Source organism: Taurulus bubalis (genome assembly GCF_910589615.1).
Source record: "Taurulus bubalis genome assembly, chromosome: 1".
Classification (NCBI taxonomy): domain Eukaryota; kingdom Metazoa; phylum Chordata; class Actinopteri; order Perciformes; family Cottidae; genus Taurulus; species Taurulus bubalis.
The window spans coordinates 38,630,245-38,651,598 of NC_136589.1; the positions used below are offsets into that span (position 1 = coordinate 38,630,245).

Genomic DNA, 21,354 nt, shown 5'->3' on the forward strand with positions numbered 1-21,354 from the left:
ACTTAAATTGTTGATATTCAAAGCCCATGAAGATTTTTAAACTTATAATATATATTTTTTATATTAACAATGGATCACATAATAATATCACATAATGGGTTTATGTGAAAGATCATCACCCAACAGATTTGAACTTCTAGAGCAGTTTCAGCATCTTTTATTTTGTTTTAGGCCCTTACTTTACTGTTTTGGTTCACTCTCAAAAACAAAAGCTCTAAAACCTAACTGTGCGCTACCTACCCAGCACCAAATAGCAACCAGACGGCTGGTGAACATAGCGGAGCATTTAGCCACTAAAGAGACAGATATTTTGGAAGAGACAAAAAACTTAAAAAGTGAATATTGGACTTCATTTGTCAGCTTTTTCATGCTAAATGAAGTTGAGTTTGCTCCATATGTGCTGGATGTGTAAATGGGCAAATATTTGCTAATATCAGTTTAAAAGCTGAATTTATGTCAATATTGTGTTTACAGCTGGTTTCCTTTCCTCCAAAGTGTCCCAATAACCACTTACTGGATGTTCAAGTTTTTCTCAATAACACTGAATATTCAGGCAAATGTACAACAATCTAGGTTAAATAAAGATAAGTTATAGTTTAGAAATAGATCCATTTATTTTAGAGTCAAATCCCCAGCTAATCTGCTGCAATAGATCCATTTGTGGGTGCAAAACAACTGTCATCAGATTCGGATTCAAATATTGCTCAAACCCCCGATTGCTGCAGGGATATTTAATGTTACCTTTTTCTAAATGAGCCGTGCTCACTTCAAACCAGTCAGAAGAGATCAGAGAAACACTGAAATACATAACTCCTTCATGTGAAACATCCACAACATGCTCAGGCAGGACCCCATTAGTGCTGGACAGGAAGCTGATTTATAAAATAAGTTTTCGGGGCCTTAAAGCGCGACTCGGAGGACCGTGGCTCCATGTCGAGCCAGCGCAGAGGGAGGAAGAGGAAACACTGAAGAGAAACCAGGTGATGAAGCTCAGACAAAGCCGGCCAACAGAGAGAGGAAGGGGATGAAGATATGCTGAGACCAGATTAGCAGGAAATAAGAAGTAGATTAGTGAGGGCTTGACTCCTCTCAACACTGAGACCTTTCACTTTTCCCTACGGCGTTGTGCTGCCTGACACTAAGCCCGGCTCTTTATCTTAATCCTCTTTCAGCGAACTGTTGGGGGTCCCACAAGCAGGAAGTGGAGAGAGGTTGCTTTACTTACCTCAAGACAGGCTCGGGTGATTTGCCTTGGACACATTCACGGGACTCCTCCGGTGATGTTGGATTTCTCCAGGAAGTTTGACGAAGGAACATGCAAAAGGGGAAGAGCGTGAAATGGCAGTGCTTTATGAAGGGACAGTGAGACTTTTCATTTGAAAGACAGTATCACCTCGCCAGGTCATGCACAGATGTGGTGGGAGCGGGATGGATGATGGACGAACGCACACACACTAGACAGATGTGTCAATTTCCCCTAAATGCAGGGAAGGCTACTTCGTTTTATTTGAGTGTTTATTAATAGGTCAACAGTCAGCTGAGCATCCAAGCATACAACAAGTTACTCTTTAGCTTTTGCTTCGTTTCACGTTCTCAACGTAAAAGGAAAATTAACTTGAACAACAAAAAAAACAAAAAGAAAAGATATTTACAAACTGCATTATAAATATGTAAAATGTACATCATTATACACAAGTACCAAAGATGTTCAGTTCATGTCGAGACCAAACAGAAGTACCGTAAAAATATGCCTAAGGAGAAACAAAAACAACATATCAAAAAAATATGGTTCATGGGTCAAAAGGGACCATTGACCTAAAACCTGTTTAGCTTGTTTCTCTAGGAGCTCGTCTTCAGATAAAAGCATGAAGCTAGTATTTACACGTCCATGTTGTGTCTGGGGGAAAAAACAGGCAGGTTTCTAGTGTTTTCTTCATCATCTATGTAAATAAGGGTTCAGTTCAGGTAATCACTATACACACACACATTAAACTCCTCTCAGTAATCCCCTCGGACACTGAAACGTACTCATGGAAATAAGTTGGTCAAGTAGAAATCAGAAATAAGGCCAGTACCTCTTGTACAGTACAAATCAATCGGAAGCTATCTGGTTGAATTTGAGGTCGCTTTCGGGATTTCTTGAAGAGAAAGAAAGACAGTTTGGGAAATGTGCTCATTTGCTTTCTTGCTGAGCGTTAGATGAGAAGGCCGATGCCACTGCCATGACTGTGCGTTAAGTATGAAGCTAGAGCCAGGAGGCTGTTAGCTTAGCTTAGCTAGCACAAAGACCGGAAGCAGGGAGATAGTTAGCGTGTCTCTCCAGAGTTTGAAAATCCGCCTACAAACTTAAAGTAAGCTTAAAAATAAACATGTTCTTTCTTGTTTGTTTAATTTGGAGAAAAAAAGAGAAATGTAAAAATGACAATTTGTAATTTTAGAGTGAGTAACTTGATACAATGTTTGCTAGGCTAAGCTAATCGCCTCCTGGCAGCAGCTGCGAACACACACACACACACACACACACACACACACACACGAGGGTGAGAGTGGTATCGACCTGATCAAGAAAGCATATTTCCAATAAATGTAATGTGTTGTTTTCTCCTTGATTTACAAACCATCCTCTTTTGACCACATCTTCAAAACAGGAAACATAATCCTGAACATAAGGTACACAAACTTGCTCTGTAAACACACATCCTGCCTTTGTAAACCAATAAAATCAAGACAATTAAAAACCTTAAAAATGGCAGTTGAATAAAAAGGAAAAATACACGGTAGACGTTGTGCCAACTGCGACTTTTTACCGTGACTATAAATTAATCTGTCGGTTGAATACTGTACATTTGTATTAACGCAAAGAGAGTCAAACTAATTTAACTTCCCTCTATGAATCTCCTTGCCTATTTAATCCTCACTTCAGTTACTTGAAAAGCAGTTTGTTAACTCCCCGCTTTTAGGCCGACACACAGGTTGAAGCAAAAAGGAAAGTCAGAGACTGTTTCTTATAAGGAGTAAGGTGAATGAACAAGAACTACTTTTTACAGACGGCTGTACATTGAAACACAGTTATGTTCATCTTGCACTGCAGGTTTCTCCTCGCCCGTGTCCTTTCTCCGAGCGTTTATGGACAGAAATGCCCGGCCGCTCTCTGCTCACAGACGAAGACGTATAAGCACACACGTGTTGTACAGTAATGCACGGACGCATGCACACACACACACACACACACACACACAAAATCATATGTGTATTTCACAGCAACAAAAGAAGAAACGCTCTCGAGAGTACCGCTTCTACTGCCTTTGGCCACAGGAGTGAATGGATGTTCCAGTCTCTATCTATGTCAAACAATCAACTGCACAATCTAGTCAATCTGGAAAAATTACTCCAACAAAGACATTGTTAATGGTGCGATTTCACTGTTTCAATCAAACGTTTAACATTCTGAATGAATTTTGATTGAAGAGGCAACGCGAACGCATCCACGTGGCTCGATGGCCATAACACATTATGCCCCTTAATTCCTTTATAGTCACGGACACTTTTACTGGAGGATCACAACGAGGGAGGCGAAGGAAATGACTCACTTTCACCCGATAGGAATTCTGCAATCAACTACTTTATGATGATCCGAACACATTTTCCTGTGAATTAAGTATCTAAATCATTTGGACTCTTCAATTATAATTGCTTTTCCTTTGTATATGAATAGTATGTCATGAGTTAGATAGCTGTGTTGAAGACATGCATCATTACTAAAGCTGCAACAGCCATTGAGATCATGGAAGATTTAGTTTCTTTCCCACATCAGTGTTTTGTCACTTGTACAACTATTCCTCACAGTTTAATGCTATTATGCTTAGCCTTGGAAATTTGAAGGAACTTTCTCATTTCAAGCTCATTATAAAATCAGTTCACGTCGCGGAAGGGGAAGACATAAAAGGAAATGTTCAAGCATTAAGGAAATGCTTTTCGTAGGGTAGGTATGAATGCAAAAGTAAGTCATTTGTTTGGTTGGAGCTTAAAAAACAAAGAGCTTAAAGCTGATCGTGATCATTTCAGACCAAGATTGAACGAATTTAACGAAATAGAAAATAATAGTATAAAACAAACAATGTACAATGTCTGAACACCCAGTTCTTTTCGGCATAGTGGAATATAAACAATGAGTCCATCACTCCTGATTTATCTCCGTTGGTACTGATTCTGGGTGACACCGAGGAGGAAATACTGGGGAAGAGGCGAGCGGGTTCGGGTTCGGGTTCTTTCGCGCGTGCTCGTCCGCAGATGCTCGCCAGGCTCCTACATGATGCTGATGCTGCGGTTGAGCTCACACTGGGCGTTGTTGTTGTTGATGTTGGGGTTGGGGTTGCGGCGACTCATGTTGGGGGTGGCCACGGACGTCAGGCTGCTCGTGTCGATGGGGCAACCGTGCTGAAGTAAGATGTCGGCGCACTCCTGGCTGCCGGCTCGCCGGGCGTAGGACAGCGTGGTCTGGCCACGGGCGTCACGACTCTTGACGTCCACACCGTACTGTGGGAGAAGATGACGAGTATGGAAGACAGATCAGATATACGATTTATCTTTTATTTAATTTTATACAAAATGCAACGCAAACGCTGTGTAGTTGAACTATTCATTCTGATTCTACTCAGAAGCTCATTTTAGTTTCCCCCTTTTTCTCCTTTTTTCCTCCTTTGGATCTTTTTGAACTCATGATGAATATATGGCTTAGATACCTGTATGTGCAATAGCTACTACTGTTTACAGCTAATGTCTGACCATGCCTCTGTTTTACCTGAAACAGTTACGTGGTTGTCCTGAACTTTAATGGATCAGACTTTGGCAGTTACTAGCTCTTTAGAGGGAAAACATTTGTGGATAACAAAAGAAATGTGCAATGAACTGCTTCCTATTTAAAATGTACATTTTCATCATTTGAGCATTGAGCCCTGTGCATACTTTTATTTCTTGAAAGTTCTATGACAGTACTTGACAATAAATACAATATACAGTACATTCTGTATCTAAAAAACGCCGATATATTAATTCTCATATGTGGTGAATTATTCAAACCTGTTTGGGAAGTCTACATTTTGGCAATTTTGAAATGTTGAACATGTTTATTCGCAGCTGAAGCTTCCACTGAGGTACGTGTATTTTGGGGTAAAAAAATTGGGGTTTTAGCAACCTTCCGGGAATTAACACGGTACATTTAAAATGATATATATTAATGATATATGCTTAAAATGGACTAAATCAATAAATAGATAATTCACTATTTATTATTTATTCCTAACAGCATGGCACAAGCTTTAAAACAGGATTTAAACGGTCATGTTGCGGTCATTTTACGGGTCTGTTGATTTCGCAGCACTTTACTGGGGTGCGATATGTATTTTAGTTAGTTGTGTTAAGTTCATAGGCAGTTACGTCATTCTGGAGGAACTGCTCCTTTTTAAGTAAACTTTAAGAAAATATAATTAAACAGCTAGCTATGAAAGATAAAAATCCCAGTAATTTTTGCATTTTTAAACACTTGGTGTCTGGGGGACAAACCTGTAATAAGAAGCTGGCACATATGGTAAGGTTAAAGAGGTCTGCTGGTTGTTGGGAAGTCTTTCTTTTCACACTTAAAACTCCTAAATCACTTGCCAAACGCTAAATGCCTACAACAACAATGCTCATCCACCTCTGACCGTTCGCCCTCGAAGCCGGAGAGGCCAACTCACCCAGATGAGCAGCTGTGTGATCACCACGTTGGCCATCGCGCAGGAGAGGTGCAGAGCGGTGCGTCCGTCTCCGTCCCCGTAGGTCTCGTTAACCTCCTCCTTGGTGCCGTGGGCCAGCAGCACCACCACCAACCTCAGGTCGTCCTCCACCACCGCCCGAAGCAGCTGCTGCCCCAGGGGCATGTCCGACTGGGGCAACCCCACCAGGAACAGCTTCTGCTCATACTTGGCTCGGATCCAGCGCTCCTTCTCTTCCCTGGAGAGAAATGAATGACAGGGACGCCGCAGGTCAGGCGAGGGGAAATCATGGCGAACACATGTACACGATTAAGAGCCGTTTAGCACACGAGTTAAAGAACCTTTAAACGCATATCTCATAAGCCAGAGGCAGTGATCTTTAGACAAAGCCATGTGAGAAAGATATAATGGAGACAGCTACGGGAAGTGTTGAAGTAATTGATCTTAGAGACTCACTTAAGTGATGTTTCTAAATTATTAGAGCACAGGAAAGCCACTAGCCTCCTCCATCACAGTGGGAAATAATACAGCGAGATTGGCTGCAGAGATGAGAGAATGCCAAAGGCTGCGATGCTTTGGGCAATATTCCACTTCCTAGTGATTAAGGTCGACAGCAAGACGGTTAGAGCCTGGCCAGCTTTCTAAAGGTTACACATCTTGAACAGCATGTCTGCTGCTGACAATACAGGAAGGAGGGGGACGTATTTTTTATCAGCGCTGTCGGCTGTCAGTCTGAACCGGTGGCTCCCCTCCACAAAAGAGAGCAGTGTGGCTCCAAGCCCCGGTCTCCCTCGGGGCGGCTGGGCCCTGAGTCAGATCGATGGGGCTGAATGGCAGCCAGGGAGGGACGGCGGGATGCGGGGCTCCTTCACTCCAGCACGCAGCAGAGAATAGAGGCAGAGGGAAGGCTCCGTCCTCTATCGCCAGGCCGAATTATATCTATTGCTCTCCATCTTGACCCCCTCCCTCCCCATTTCATTCTCTGCCCACATATAAACTGTCCCCCCAAAAAATAAATCAATATCAATATGTGAATGACTGAGCATGCCCAATGTGGCACTAACCCCGTGACCCTGTCAGTCGGCGTGATAAGGGGAGCAGAAAGAGGCCGTTGTTTGGATTTGTGGGTGAGTGACAGAAAGGAGAAGGTTTGCACGGATAAGTTGAAGCAGCGACGCTGGCGAGAGTGACAAGACTCTCGTGGGACTCCCTATCAACGTGCCGAGGCTTTGCAGCAACTGCAAACTGACAATCACACTCACTTCAATTCCATTTCATCATCGTCACACTGACAACAAACTCCAACTGTACAACTTAATTACCAAAATGAACCTTGTATGAGCGATGAAACATCTACATATTAAATGATATATTTATCATCAAATTGGTTGGTTCACCCAATTTACAAAAGTCGTGCAGCCGCACACGCACACACACAGTTTTACTTGAGCTAATCTTTTTGGGGGATTTCTGTTTCCACCTTAAAGCAATGAAGGTGAATGGTATTTTGTCAGTGCTAACAGGATTTTAAAATAACATTCAAAGGATAAGGCTTCTATATACCTTCTGTTTTGAATCCCCCCAAAAGACCAAAACCAATGATATGTCTTTTCATGGGATTTGTCTACAATTAGAAAAATAATGAATCTTTAAAATAATCATGATCTTTAAAAAAAAAAAAGAAACTGTAGCAATATCTTCCTGAAACAATGTCCTTTTTACTCTACAAAACCCACAGACCTCGTCAGATAGACTTTCTAATGGTGACATAGCGCCTACTGAAAAAGTGCAATTAGGATAATGTCAGAGTGATAGCTCAAAACCTCCTTGAGTAAAACCAAAAAACTAGAACCACTAGAATTTAAAAGAGATAAATAGGTCATCTTGTCATTTGTGTGAACTGGCTTGAGTATTTCCCCAAATAGCAAATGTTTCAATTACAGCAGCCGCTTTAACAATAGTAGCCAGTTCAACATTAGTCACTCTCCTTTATTACGACCTTATAGCACTTAGGTGTCAAGGCTGCCAACTTACCACAGACAGCAACCATTGTCAGACTCATATGTCAGCTGCCAGGCTCACTTCACAGAGCAGTCTGTCTTGCACAGAGGAGCCTGGCACCGGCCCTAACTGCAGGAGTTAAGGATATGATGGAAGAGGTGCAGGTCTTTATCAGCATCCCAGCACAGATTGATTAACTGCGAAACGCCACCGGAAGCTCGTAAAGCAACTTAACCCGCATCTTAAAATAGTCTGAACTCTATTGCGTTTATAAGCATATGGGTGCATTTTTATGATGACCTCGAGGGAAAATGTGGAGAAGAAAGCCCTATACCCATCAGACTATGGGTAGACTTTTCTTTAGGGTATACGGGGTATTATGTGAGCAACAATACAGCCCTAATGGCAGGCAATTGCAGTGGCTCAGAGTTTTATGGTGTAAGACCTCCATCAATCCCTACTCAGTCATTATGTGTGGACAAGCCTGTTAGCAAATCAATTGGCCTTAGAACTGTTCAGAACAGGAAGGGCCCTCCCCTCTTATTTCCGTTGGACTCTTTGAAAATAAGTGGGGTTTTTTTACTGCCAAAGAGGAGAAAGTATGTTTGAAAAACTCTCTAACTAACTGTAATCCTCAAGGCAACAAAAAAAAGAATCTACAACCTGTAACAAAAAAAATCTGAGCGCGGTTCAAATCAATCACTTAGAGAGCTGTTGTCCAAAGTTTGTTTCAGAAAGCTCAGGCCATGAATGAGATGCCGAATCTGTGTAGCCCAGTGAATTGATATGAGCTAAATGAGGCAGAAAGTTAGCACCGAGATGTGAAACAAAAAAGGCGGAGGAGAGCCATTAAGAAGACGTCAACATCTCAGAAAGGAGCCCTGAGGACACTTTGTTAGCCTGCGCTACGAAATCAGCCCCGAAGACCTAGCAGGAAAAAAGGCCTCGCTCACTGCTGATGCCGAGCTCTGAATTCAACCACAGCTATTTTTTTTGCATCGTCTACTTTTACGGAAAAATAAAAAAAGCAAAAAGCAGCCGGACAGTGGTTTTCTTTTTTTTGGGGTTGAAAAATTCCTAAACCTCTGCCACTTGAAAGCCAGAGTGTGAAGGGAAGTGGAATGGTAATCCTGCCTCTGTCTTTTGTTTGAAATAGAAAAAACAATCCAAACAGAGGTCGGGTTTAGACAGTCAGGGGGAAAACCGAGACCCTTGAAAAGGACACTTCCTCACCGCAGGAGGAAGAAAAATAAAATCAGCAGATTTAGCATGTCAAAGCGCCAGGACCGAGTAGGAGGGGAGGTGGAGAGGGAATTTTCACAGCATGGGGGGATATTTAGGAAATTGAACTGGTGGTTACTCTTACACACACACACACACACACACACACACACACACACACACACACACACACACACACACACCAATTTCCCCACCCTGGCTTGAGCACATGCTTGTTGGAAATGTCTCTGTTGCTTAGGGGACAGAGGGAAATTTAAAGTTCCCAATAAAAATGCCTGTGTCTCTTTCAACTAAAAACAAGCTGGCGTTTGCTTCGCCGCAATCTTCCTCCATCCTCCAGAGTTACCTTCAAAGCTGATAATCATTGTCTTGCTTTGGACGTCGTTAAGATTTCATGTGAAAGAAATCTTGGGCAAACATCAAAATGCTCGCAGAGTCTAAAGTGGAAATGGGCTCCTGTCCAGAGCTGGTGTCCCCTTTCATTTGACTACGTAGAACCCACCTAGATAAAGGCGGCCTTAACAGTAGAGAAAGGCCTCTTTTATAATTCTATTAGAGCTCTGTCCTTTCAGCTCTCCGTTGAGCAATGGATCCTGACCCTGACTTAATTAAGTGGCAAATGGCGGAATGATTCTCCTAAACCCAGCCCACGGAGTCAAGAACACATGACTGAATTCAAATAAAAGAGGGACAAACAAGGATAATTAGTCAAGCCTGAAAGACAAAGGCAAACGGGAATTTATAAGAAGGGACGGGAAACTGAGACGGCGGGGGTGGAGCCAGCAGTGGAGTAGCCACAGAATGACCAATCTGACGGCCTGCAATAAAGGTGCATTGGTCCATAGGAAGAGGAGGATGTCCGTCCCACCACTCACCCATCTTTCAAACACATACTGAGTCCTCCTAAACAATCAAAGCCTCTGGGGGCTCCTCCTACTCTTCCCCGAGCATCCAAATTCACTGCGGACACATCAAATAGATGCAGTGAAGGGGAGAAATGGTGGTGGTGGTGGTTGGTTGGAGAGGGAAGGAGGGTGGGTGGGGGGCTTGGGGTTTGACCAGCCTGAACAGACCTCACAGTGGGGGTGGGCAACTTGTATGGGACCGATTCCCATGCAGCCAGCAGCTTCACTTCCACAAGCGAGAGGGGAGGGAAGAGACAGAAGAGTGAGGAAGAGGGACAGCAGCAGAAAGACAGAGAGGGGGCTCCGAGGGAAACGGCAGAGATGAAAAAAAAAGAAGAAAAAAAGAAAGAAAAAAGTGCACACAACAGGGACAGAAACTGGGCCCCAAAGCTTCAAAGGTTGCTAAGGGCCAGAAATGAAGGAGCGACACAGTAAACGCCGCAGCAAAAAGGGCTAAATAAGGCCTCCTATGGACCAGTGGGTACAGTGTAGACACGCTACGCTCCGCTCGGAGAACAACAGCTGCGAAAGAATTGAAGACAAATATTTTCACAAGTGGAATCGCTGCCACTTTCCTCGCTTCCAGAGCGCGGGCCGAACAGATGACCAGAATTCAAAAGGTTGTTGTGCTGAGCTCTATAGAGAGGCCAACAGGAGAGCATCTGGGTGCCGTAGGCAGGCAGAGGGATGAGTTGAATATATTGTGACATTAATGAGGTTGTCAGACTCCTCGTGATGGAGTGGCTGTGTTTTTGTGCCGGCAAGACTAACACCCTTAAATGCTCATGCTGTTAACCCCTGCTGAACCCTCGCCTCACACACAAAGCAGAGGGGACGATAACACATGCCCTGCTTATGTATGCAGCCTGCTGCACGAACACATTGCAAATTCTCGGTCACATAAAAGGGGGCCGTCTCTGATCTTTTTTCCCCCTTTCACATCATCAGAGAAGAACTTTTTGTTATGACTTTTAACGCTAACAATATTAAAACTACATTGCACGGTTAAGTAGACTTTGCCATAATGACTCAGACCTTCCTCCACGTCTACCTGGGTCTGAGACCCAGTGGCATGTGGGCAATTAGTGACTGTGGTTCCTGCTTCTCCCACACAGGGATAATTACTGACCTGTGGGTTTCATTTAGAGAGAGAGAGAGCGGGAGGACATGGGAAGACCCAGCCATTCATTTGTCTTAATTAATTACTCTTCCTCCACCAGGGCTCCTGGCAAGGCCGGCTATTCTAAAAGCTCTTCGGAGAGTTGGCGTTCCAGCACTCCTAACCTGTGAGTAGCCCCGAAGCTTTGCTCGGTTATTCGGTGGAATAACTCGGGAGGACAGAGTGCAACAGAAATCTGTCGGCCACGGCGGCGATGTCGTCGTAAACGCAACACAAACGGCTCGGGAGGACGAGGCAAAAAAAAAAGGTGCCACCGCCGGAGCGGAAGGGGTTAAAAAGAGGCAGCGGGGCCAGGTTTGGAGAGGTTAGCGGTGTGATTCATTTTTATTACCACGCAGCCCCTGCAGGCGGCAGGAGTGGCAAATTATTTCTGAAACAAAGTGGAGGGCTCTCATCAGAGCTATTACCTGCCTGTGGCCGAGGGCTGTGCGGAGCCCACAGAGGGTGACAGTGAGAGGCCCGCGCCAGTGAGGGATAGCCGTCCACATCCGTCCACGCTCCGGGACATCTCCCCCAAATGAGAACCGGTGTCTGTGTATGCGCGTGTGTGTGTTTGTGTGTGTGTGTGTGTGTGTGTGTGCCAGTAGACGATAAGGGTAAAGTTAGCTGGTGTACCTCCCCCCACAGTATCTGTCAAAATAGTCTGTGGTGTTTTCTATCGCGAACACGTCAAGCAATTAGAGGTGACGTGCAAAACACAGCGACTCCCAGGTGCTAATTAAAAGAACTACTCCCTTCCAACATGCTGACTGCGGAGATCGGCCTCAATGTAGCGCTCGCACAAATTCATCACAGATTTCACTGTAAAATAGCCAGGTAATGCTTTTTAACTAGGCCTCCTTTATACATGGGTTATAATTGTAACTAATGGCTTCATTAATGGTTGATATATAATGTATTTCTTATAGATCAGTTATTATCCGGGACGAAAAAGAACTTTGGGGAAAAAAGACTTTGGCTGTTTGACACGTCTGACTCCTTATCTTCTGGAAATCCAGATTTTGTATTTATTTTTGTATATTAGCACTTACAACTGCACACAACTTTTATTAATTAGAAAGTTATAAACACTCAAGCATGTGTTAATGGATCAACAACATTTATTACTGAATTTTTACCCAAAACATAGAAAGGATTGACACCAGGCAAAGGGATTCTTTTAGCAGGGAACCAAAATGTTCTCCTATTAATGGATTGTAACAGATCTAAAAAGCCAGTAGTTGCAACTTTATGAAAGCTGCCTTATTAGAAAGTGGTACCATGGATTTGTTTTACAATGTCTAAAAACATGTGCATATATACGTGCACATCTGCGTGGATATACGCATGCTGCCCATTATGATGCCTGTAATCAGGCAGACGCTGCTGTGCAGATCTGTGTACAACAAATCTGTATATTGTGTTCTTCCGATTCCAGAATATCATAAGCTAAACCAATCTTGTGGATGAATGCTTTTAAGTTAAATCTAAAAAATGCAAGGGGGTAAAACTAGTCTTGCAGGAGACATTCAATCAGACACCGAGTTGATATTCAGGTAGTTACTGAATCGTTTAGATTAGGTGTCACTAATGTTTAGTGGGACTCGGGAGCCACACACTGCCTGCCTGGGTGCCATCACAAAGCTGCTGCATGTCACCAATGTGACACAATTAAAACTCTCATATATGTGCTCCGCTCACGTTAAGAGGAGCATACGCAGAAACAAAAAGTGAGCGAGTCAGGATTTATGGTGTTCAAAGAAAGAAAAAACATCCCCACTAAATTGGAAATAATTCATCATTTGTGATGAAGCAAAAAATTATTTGACACCAAATGTAGGGTACATTGGTCAATCGGCAACAAAATCATCAGCATCTCAATGACCAGTGGCCATATACTGTATGATATTTACAACTGCTGTGTTTTGTCTGGAGATTAGTTATGCTGCAAATGAGATTTATTGTTTGACAGGGAAAACTAATGGAGATGCTGCTGCGGGATAGGATCGGATTTTTTTTAGACAATGAAGAACCTTCCCGCTCAAGGCGACGTGGGACTGACAGTGGTAGGGAGAGGAATCAACATCAATAATCTTTCATCAAGTCCACAGTGGAGCACTTTGGCACAGATACCATTCAATAAATAACTGTAGGCCATCATTCAGTTCTGAACTGGCCGGAGAGCGCAGGATGGAATCAAAAGGAAAAGGCCTGAGACGCCCGGTGGAATGTGAAAAAAACAAAAAAAACAATGAAAAACTGATGATTAGGAAACTTTTTATATGGTCCCAGTGTGTAGTATGCAAGTATTCTTTCTGTAAGACCAGTAGTGATGTGCTGGGGTGCATGCGAAACTGTTCCAGTGAATAGTGAAGTGGATTTTATGGTACTCACTTACGCTGCTTTAACTTTTCCACAGTGAAGTTATCCTCATATGTTGTAATGCCACAAGAAAATACTGTCATGACATGAGAAATGCATTCATGTAATCTAAACATCACAGATTTGGTGAAAGGGTAAACTCGTTCCTCATGTTTCTGGTTATAGGTGATGCGAGTCAAATAAATGATGGGATATGAGTCGGTGTCATTATTAGGGTTAGGTTTGACCAATGTTAGGCTGATAGTATGATAGCCGTTCTTCTGACCACATACATGCAATATAAACCTGCCATTTTATTTTCTTCATGAAATGATAACGCATTGACTTCAGTAATCTGTCCTTCTTTAAAGAGCTACAAACCCTCACTCTTGAATTCTATTAGTATGAAATTCAAGGGGCATTTTCTCCTGTTACTTCATTGTCTTAATACTGTTTTAGAGTTGTTGTAATATTAAAACATTTTGATCTAATAAGAATACATGTATACTTGTATACAATAATAATTGTATACAAGGATGAAAATATTAGCTGCTTCAATGCAAAAACTGGACATAGTGTCGTATCAAGGCTGAAATTAGGTCCGACATTGATTATAGTTTTCCTTATTAATCAATCTGTTTCTTCTTATTGAAATTTTCTCACCAATTAAACGTTTATAGAGAATAAATACCCATCTCAAGTTCTTCCTATTCCTAATTATGTTATGACTAAATACAATACAATAAATAAGGGAAAAATATAAAATAATCACATTTTAAAAGCTATAACCAGCATTACATAGTTGTTGTTGTTGTTTGACTTATTAAATTATTATTTCTTTTGGTACTTCCTCAGTATCAGATGATACTACTTCTGAGCACCCCTTTGTTTATAATACATGGATGTTATTTTACATGTTGTACGGTTTACATGGTTCCGTTATGGTTGACAACAATAATAATTGTATTATTACATTAGTATAATATCTTAGCCATAACAGCTAGAGCAGTAGGACAAAAGTATTTAAAAAAAAACAAAACAGCAATGTTTCTTTGTTGATATGTCACTTTTGGTAGCAAAGTTACAAAGCTGTGATGTTAAAACCGTCTAATGCCACCAGGGAGACCCTACAGACAGTCTTTGCTGTGACAGTCTGAGTGATGACCCGCTCCTATGTGATGGATATGTGACACGGCAACCTGGGCCCCGAGGGCCTGGCTCTTGGGGTGGAGTTTAGCCATAATGGTGTGCTTAATTACCTGCACAGCCACACAGCAGGTCATTAGTCAGACTGGGAAGCTAGGTCTCACCTGTCACCAAGAGATAAACAATCCTCCTACCAGATCTGGGTTCCTCAGAGGAGCGAGAGCAGATAGGCATTGGGGTAAATTAAGAGCAAAGTTCAAAGAGATACATTTTAAAAAGATGGAGAGCTAGAAGTTTGGTTCCAAAAGTAAAAAGCTTTGGTTGTAGAAGATGTGGTTTAGATTTAAAGATCTTTCCCTAATTAGTGCTCAAATGTCAAATGACAATCTTGATGGATTAGGAGCTAGTGAGGGCTTTTATCAGCTAAGTGCAAACCAACGTCACACACGACACTCCTTTCATGAATTATGGCTTTAAAGTGAAAGTTAGTAGAAGGACAGACGTAAAAGAGAACCGATACTCTGGTGTAAATAAAAGATATTACATCCTTAAATGGAGAGATAGAGGAATCGAGATGCCAACGAAGGACTGAAACATAAAATACTGTGTTCTTGGCTCGGCAGACTGACATTGACAGCCTCCTGCTGCTTCTTATGCAGCATTCTGCGGCGTGATCTGCCTGTGCTGAAATGCGGGTGGCTAATAAACGGCAGGTAATGGAGAGAAGACGGCGCTGCCTCCCCGTTCTATAATCTCTGGACGCATCATTAAGCAGCACCTTTATTTGCAGAAGCGTGCTAACCTGGTGCTGTCGCTGCCTGGCTTGGTGTAGCCCTCCAGAGCGCCCTCCCACACGCTGTTGGCCATCGCGTTGCCGATGGCCGTCATCACCATGCTGAGCTCCACCGGCCAGTCGTCCAGGTCCAGGGAGCGGACACGAGACAGGTGGGTGCCCAAGTTTCTGTGGATCCCAGAGCACTCGATGCACATCAAGGTGCCCAGGTTCAGACTGGCCCAGTCTGGGTCTGCGTGATCAAGGATAAACAATCATGTCAGAAGTAACAAGGCTTTATAAATTAGTCCGAACAGGAGATTTAAAAGGAATTATGATTTAATCTTGATAATTTCTCTTGGAGATAGTTTTTTTAAGAATTACTCAGCAGCTTGACCTTCCAAAAAATAACTTCTAGTTCCGGGAAACAAAAGCAGGAATGGCTCAGTCGTCTCCATGTTGAGAGCCATGTGGAGGCAATCCCTCAATCATATCCATCCTCTGAATATGGATTATAGCACCTTAAACTTTATATTAATCTTATTTGAAGGATTTTAGCTTCAATCTTGGATCTTTGTAGAATCTTTGTCGAACAAATAATATTCATCATTGAGTCTTGAAGCCAACTAGGATAATGTATTTTGATGCAGTTCCTGTAGAGATCGCTAGATACGGGCTCTAGCACCTTTCACTCAAGGTAAACTGGTGCAAATGGCTCTGAGGCAATTAAGAAACAGCCCCATCAGCAAAGAGAGCGTATGGGACAGTACGTTCCATACCATCACCATGGGTGCGGCATGTTTCCCTGTTAATATGGACATTTTACTAATGCATTATTTAATATTTTGTTCCTTTTACTGAGTGAGATGCACAGACTGAGTTGATCAAATAAATGAAAGTACTGCAGATACTATAAGCTGCAGTAGGTTGCATAAAAACACGAGAACAAAAGACAATCGTGTTCAATAAAGTCACTCGATATAAAATAAAAACAAAGAATTAGGAGTTGCAATAAGAAATGTTTTATGTCAGATTGATTTGACAGAACAATAAAATAATATAGGATGTGTTACAGTTACCTTTCAAGTAAATATATTTATCTTAAAAATGTAATTATGTTAGGGTCTCGATGTCACTTCTTCAAGTATGTTAAGAGGCCATTCATTTTTATTTATTTTTTATAGAGGCTTTGGGGCATGTTTTTCATGAATTAAAGGTTTTGCAGACACATCCATGGTGGCTGGATGGAGCTAAAGTTGGATGAGCAAACCGCAATCTCCCAATCTTGCAATTGCAATGAGCGAGCTAGTGGTAAATGTTGTATTTTGCCAATTGTGTTAATGTTTACGGACAACATCTTTGATCAAAACAAATAAACTTTTCCTTTCCTACCCTACAAGGCCTTTTTATCAATGAGAAATGAGCGCTCGCGATGTAGAATCATACTCACTGGGTGCATCACAGTCCACGCAGAAGCTGTTCCCCCTCACGTTTCGTATGGACTGAATGGCCATTGCATCACTTTGGCTGCCTAACCGAGACTGTAAGACACGAGAGAGAGAATAAGTCAGCGGGAACTAATGATTGCAAGGATAAGAGAAGGCAAACAATTATAGCTGGACTCAAATCATAGACAACCAGCGAGGAGAGGGAGGGATGAGGTTTCTCAAAAGGGAAAACATGAATATGAAAATGAGGCTGCGTCTCCCCAGTATGCTGACACAAGCCGTGTTCTCTCTCTGATGTCTGTCGGTTCTAATAAGAGATCCCCCACACTGCGGTGCACCTGTCTGACAACCTCCCACATGTGACAGCTTGAAGTGGGTGAGGAGGGGCGGGGGAGGGCGCAATAAAAGGTTGGAAAGAAGGGGGAAAAAAGAGGAGTGGAAATGAAGCAGCACAATTGTAGGATAATGACGATGCCGTGATTAGATGATTTTCTCCAATCCCGTTCGGTCCTTGTGATGTATATTTATCTCTGATGACCTACTGTACCTTGTTCTTTATGCTCTCACAAGACTGCAGGCTGGCGAAGATCTGGCTCTCCACTGCTTGGACCCACAGTTCCCTCTCCTCAAACGTAGACGCTTCGAAGTTCCACGTCTGACCCGTCAGCGACACAATGACGAACTCAAAGGAATCCTCTTGCTCTGGAAAACGCAAATAAACAACAAATTAGTGCTCGAGCAACGCGCACGATGCCGGTTCGGGCAATCCGACTCTGCGAGGCAGCGACACGGCTCAGCACTCGAGGCCCATTCATGCACGGATGCGCGGTGAAATGGGCTTCTGTTAAACTCAGCAACGTTCAGAGGATTTCTCGGCCCCCGCCGTGCTCCTGTGCACCGCTGCTTTGTCGCGCCAAAACCTCAAACTCAGAAAGACGAGGAAACAATTTTGAATTCCTTTCTGTTGTAGTTGAATAAGTTAAAAGGTACCATATTGTAGACGTAGAAAGTGTCTTTTATTTTTTTTATTATTATAAAGCAGGTGTAGGTGCTATAAAAATACCGTGAAAGTAGAAATTCAAATTCAGACACTGTGCCTTTAAACGAGCCGTCAGCACTTCCGTAATGTTGTGACGTCACCTAATGTACACAGTCACGGGCAGAAGTGTTGCTAAACTCTGTGTGGTTGACACACAGCTAGTCGAGGACGGCGACAGCTGACCAATCAGAGCAGAGGGAGCTTTTTTTTGGGGTTGAGGCTTAAAGAGACAGGCGCTAAAATGGAGCGTTCCAGACAGAGAAACATAATATATTGTTTTAACATGTCTTAGTAGAAACACAAAATACAAGTATGAACCTGAAAAAGAACATCATATATCTTCTTAAAATGAGATTTCCTTAAGCTCTTAAGCATTTAGCTTGCAATTATCCCAAAGTTATGAAACTCTACCTACTTCAAAAATGCATAGAATCGACAGGGAAACAGATTCTAAAGTTATTTTTTCTTCTTTTTTTCAAAATGACTGAAACTTTAGTTCATTATTTCAATTTATTTTCTGGGAAATTATATTTTGTCTGCAGATTTTTGTCATGGAGGGACGACTGTAAATGCTACAATGCCCAAGAGCCTTGGTCATCATTGCCATAAAGAAGAAGGCAATCAGAGCGATAGCGAATTCAAAACACGGCTCCATAGATGCTGAATACATCACGAATCTAGAGGTAAATACATTTAATGCAGACTGTTTTATGTATTATCTCAATACTGTATTCTTTATCACCAGCTGTTATTGATGACAGAATTTTTTGGGACGGTTCTTTGTAAAAATGCACCATGGGAGTCGTAGTTAACTTCTACTCCACCGTTTCTATGTACACAGGCTGATTCTTTAATAAGAAGTAAAAAAGTATCACTTATTTGAATTTCAATTCAATCAGTTAATTCCAACATCATCGACATTTTGAAAATTATTTTGAGTATTGACAGGAACTACTTCTAACAGTTTAGGTAAATGCTAAGTATCGTATATTAGCGTCTGTTACAAGTCCAATAATGTTTTATAAGAGCATTACAGTCCGTTTGTTGATTTAAAGAAAACTCACATTGCTTCAAACTGGCTTTGACAATTGTGAATCGGCGTCGTCTTTTTTCGTCTCCTCTTTGTGTTAACTAAGATTTATGAAAATGTCACCTGTCGTCTTCAAACAAGAGGTCTGACACAACATATGTTCCAACACATGCCGTAATGCCTCTGCTGTTCAGAGGCAATTCATTAACTCCGTACTGTACAATGTGACTCGTGTAACATCTCTGGTCTGTGCACATGCTTGAGCTCATAGCCAAATGATTTGTAATTACCTAATTATGTCTATGCAAATAGTCATCTCATTTGCATGAACCATGTTTGGAGGACTAGCGGCAAGTAGACACGAGGGGATTATTTTCCTCCTGTGCAGCTTCATCATTAATCATTAATAGAGGTTACATTAAAAAATAAATGTGTGAAATGAACAAAATATATTTATGCTTCCGATGTATTAATGCATTGTGCATTAATGTGTTTAATTCTCAAATGCACGTCTGTAGTTATACAATGATGGCAATCGGATGATGACAAGATCGTCAGACAAATCATGTAATCAAAGAAAATTACAACACTTTGTATTTATAATCAATTCAGCCTCCTTGGTGCGAGACGCAGCTCTGCGCTGGTAAATGACAGATGTCTGACGGACGCCACTGATGTAGCAATCCCTGAGCGGCGGTGGAGGGCCATCTCTTCAGGGGGAAAGCGATAATCCAATTAGCTCGACACCGACTTCAATTATCTGATTTAGTTTGTGGAATCGACTACGGGTCACGAAGAATCAATAAAGCCTTGGAAGTCTCTTTATTTAGACTTACAGTGACAGAGTGTTTATGTGGATGGGACATTTTAAAGCACTGCTGGGGATTAAAAAAGAAAAATGTCTATTTGATGAAACCAAAACGGTCAACTTAAAAAAGGAGCCTTAAAGTGACACAGAATAAAAGCAAGTTAGGAATATTCAATTTCAACTGCTTGATTAATTGTAATACAGACAGTAAAAATCAATTTTCCTGTCCAATATAACTTCAGGTACAATAACTAATGCATTTGATTATAATTTGTGGCTCCCAGACTCAAATGTTGTTATACTTGTGTTTTCATCTTTAAAAAAAAAAAAAAAAACTGAACAAAGCTAATTATTCTGTTGGCTGCCCAGGCAATAAATTGGAGGCATTAAAACACTTTCATTATGGAGATTAAAAAAGCGAACGAATGGCTGGTTTCTTAAACTGATGAGTATACAAGGGAAAACAAATCTAACTCTCCATGCATAGTGATGCACGCGCAAGACATACTGTATCCACTAAAGAGACACAGGACGACGTGCAGCAGGAGGCTTTACGTGTGACACCGGTGTTGTCATTACATACACCGACATTACCTTTTAATGCCGTCCAACAGTGAGGCAATTCAGCGCCATAAGCCAAAGTAATTCTGCTCCATGTACGCATGATGCTGAGGTCAAAGTGGTCTTCTCAGAGACGGTACATTTCCGCATGAACAATGTGTCAAAGGCATCGCTGCTATCTCACGGGCCCCTGACATGATGAGCCTGTAAAAGGGCCATTAGCGCTTTCTGTTATTACTCAATGGTTGCAGTTAGCACATGGCTAGCAGAGGAGCGATCACCTTGTCACATTAGCGTGAGCATTAACCTCCTGACCAGATCTATCTGCAGGGCCTACAATCAACAAGTTCTTGCCAATTAGAAATAAATTAAAACACCTCTGCTCGTGGGCGGACACATAGAACACAATTTAAAGCCAACGGAGGAGCCAACTGTGAAGAATGAGCGAAATATGACTTTCCTTAATTAACATGGCATAATAAAAAGGAAATTAGAGCGTAATGGCCACGGAGCCGCAAAGAGGAAGGAACAGATAAAAAGATGCATATCTCCGTCCACCATTTACATGCATCATAATAACTGTTCAGGAACCTCAGAGGTTATTCATCAGATACTTGATGGTCTCTAGCAGCAACACAACTGGTTACAGTGGTGGGAAGTAAAGTATATTTACTCAAAGACTGAACTTAAGTGCAGTTTTAATGTACTTTTATTTTACTTAAGTGTTTCCATTTCATGCTACTTTATACTTCTACTCAGCTCTTGATCTTTTTACACCACTACAATTATCTAGCAGCGATAATTACTTTTCAGATGGAGATTTTACAATAACAAAACATGTACGATAATAATACAAAACTATTCATTGTTAAGGATTAAACCAATGGTTCCAAACAACAGCAGCGTCTGGTTGAAGTCACAGATGTCTTTCAGCTATTAGCTGCTCTACCAAAGAGTGAAAACTTCTCAGATGGTTTAATTTGAAATATAAACTGTTCAATATTATATAAATGGTTCAAAACTCAAAGAGGTCAATTTATAAAATACTATCAGATTGGTCATGTGACCCTTTGGAGTGGGCCCCACCCACTGGACTAAATATATAAAGTACCACCTCAACCAGCAACAA

The 21,354-nt window shown here is 41.9% G+C and overlaps 1 protein-coding gene across 2 annotated transcripts in view; it reads right to left on the minus strand.

The window, feature by feature from the left end:
• Positions 1 to 4,070: 4,070 nt before the first annotated feature.
• Positions 4,071 to 21,354, minus strand: part of agap3 (ArfGAP with GTPase domain, ankyrin repeat and PH domain 3) — a gene marked incomplete at its 5' end in the record, with an annotated part of 109,259 nt that continues 91,975 nt past the window's right edge. For both annotated transcript variants that reach the window (XM_079230858.1, XM_079230857.1), the window contains 5 exons: positions 4,071 to 4,536; positions 5,736 to 5,991; positions 15,370 to 15,592; positions 16,790 to 16,880; positions 17,335 to 17,489. In XM_079230858.1, coding sequence (XP_079086984.1) covers positions 4,306 to 4,536; positions 5,736 to 5,991; positions 15,370 to 15,592; positions 16,790 to 16,880; positions 17,335 to 17,489 — 956 coding nt within the window. In that variant the 3' untranslated portion in view covers positions 4,071 to 4,305. The remainder of the gene's footprint in view (positions 4,537 to 5,735; positions 5,992 to 15,369; positions 15,593 to 16,789; positions 16,881 to 17,334; positions 17,490 to 21,354) is intronic.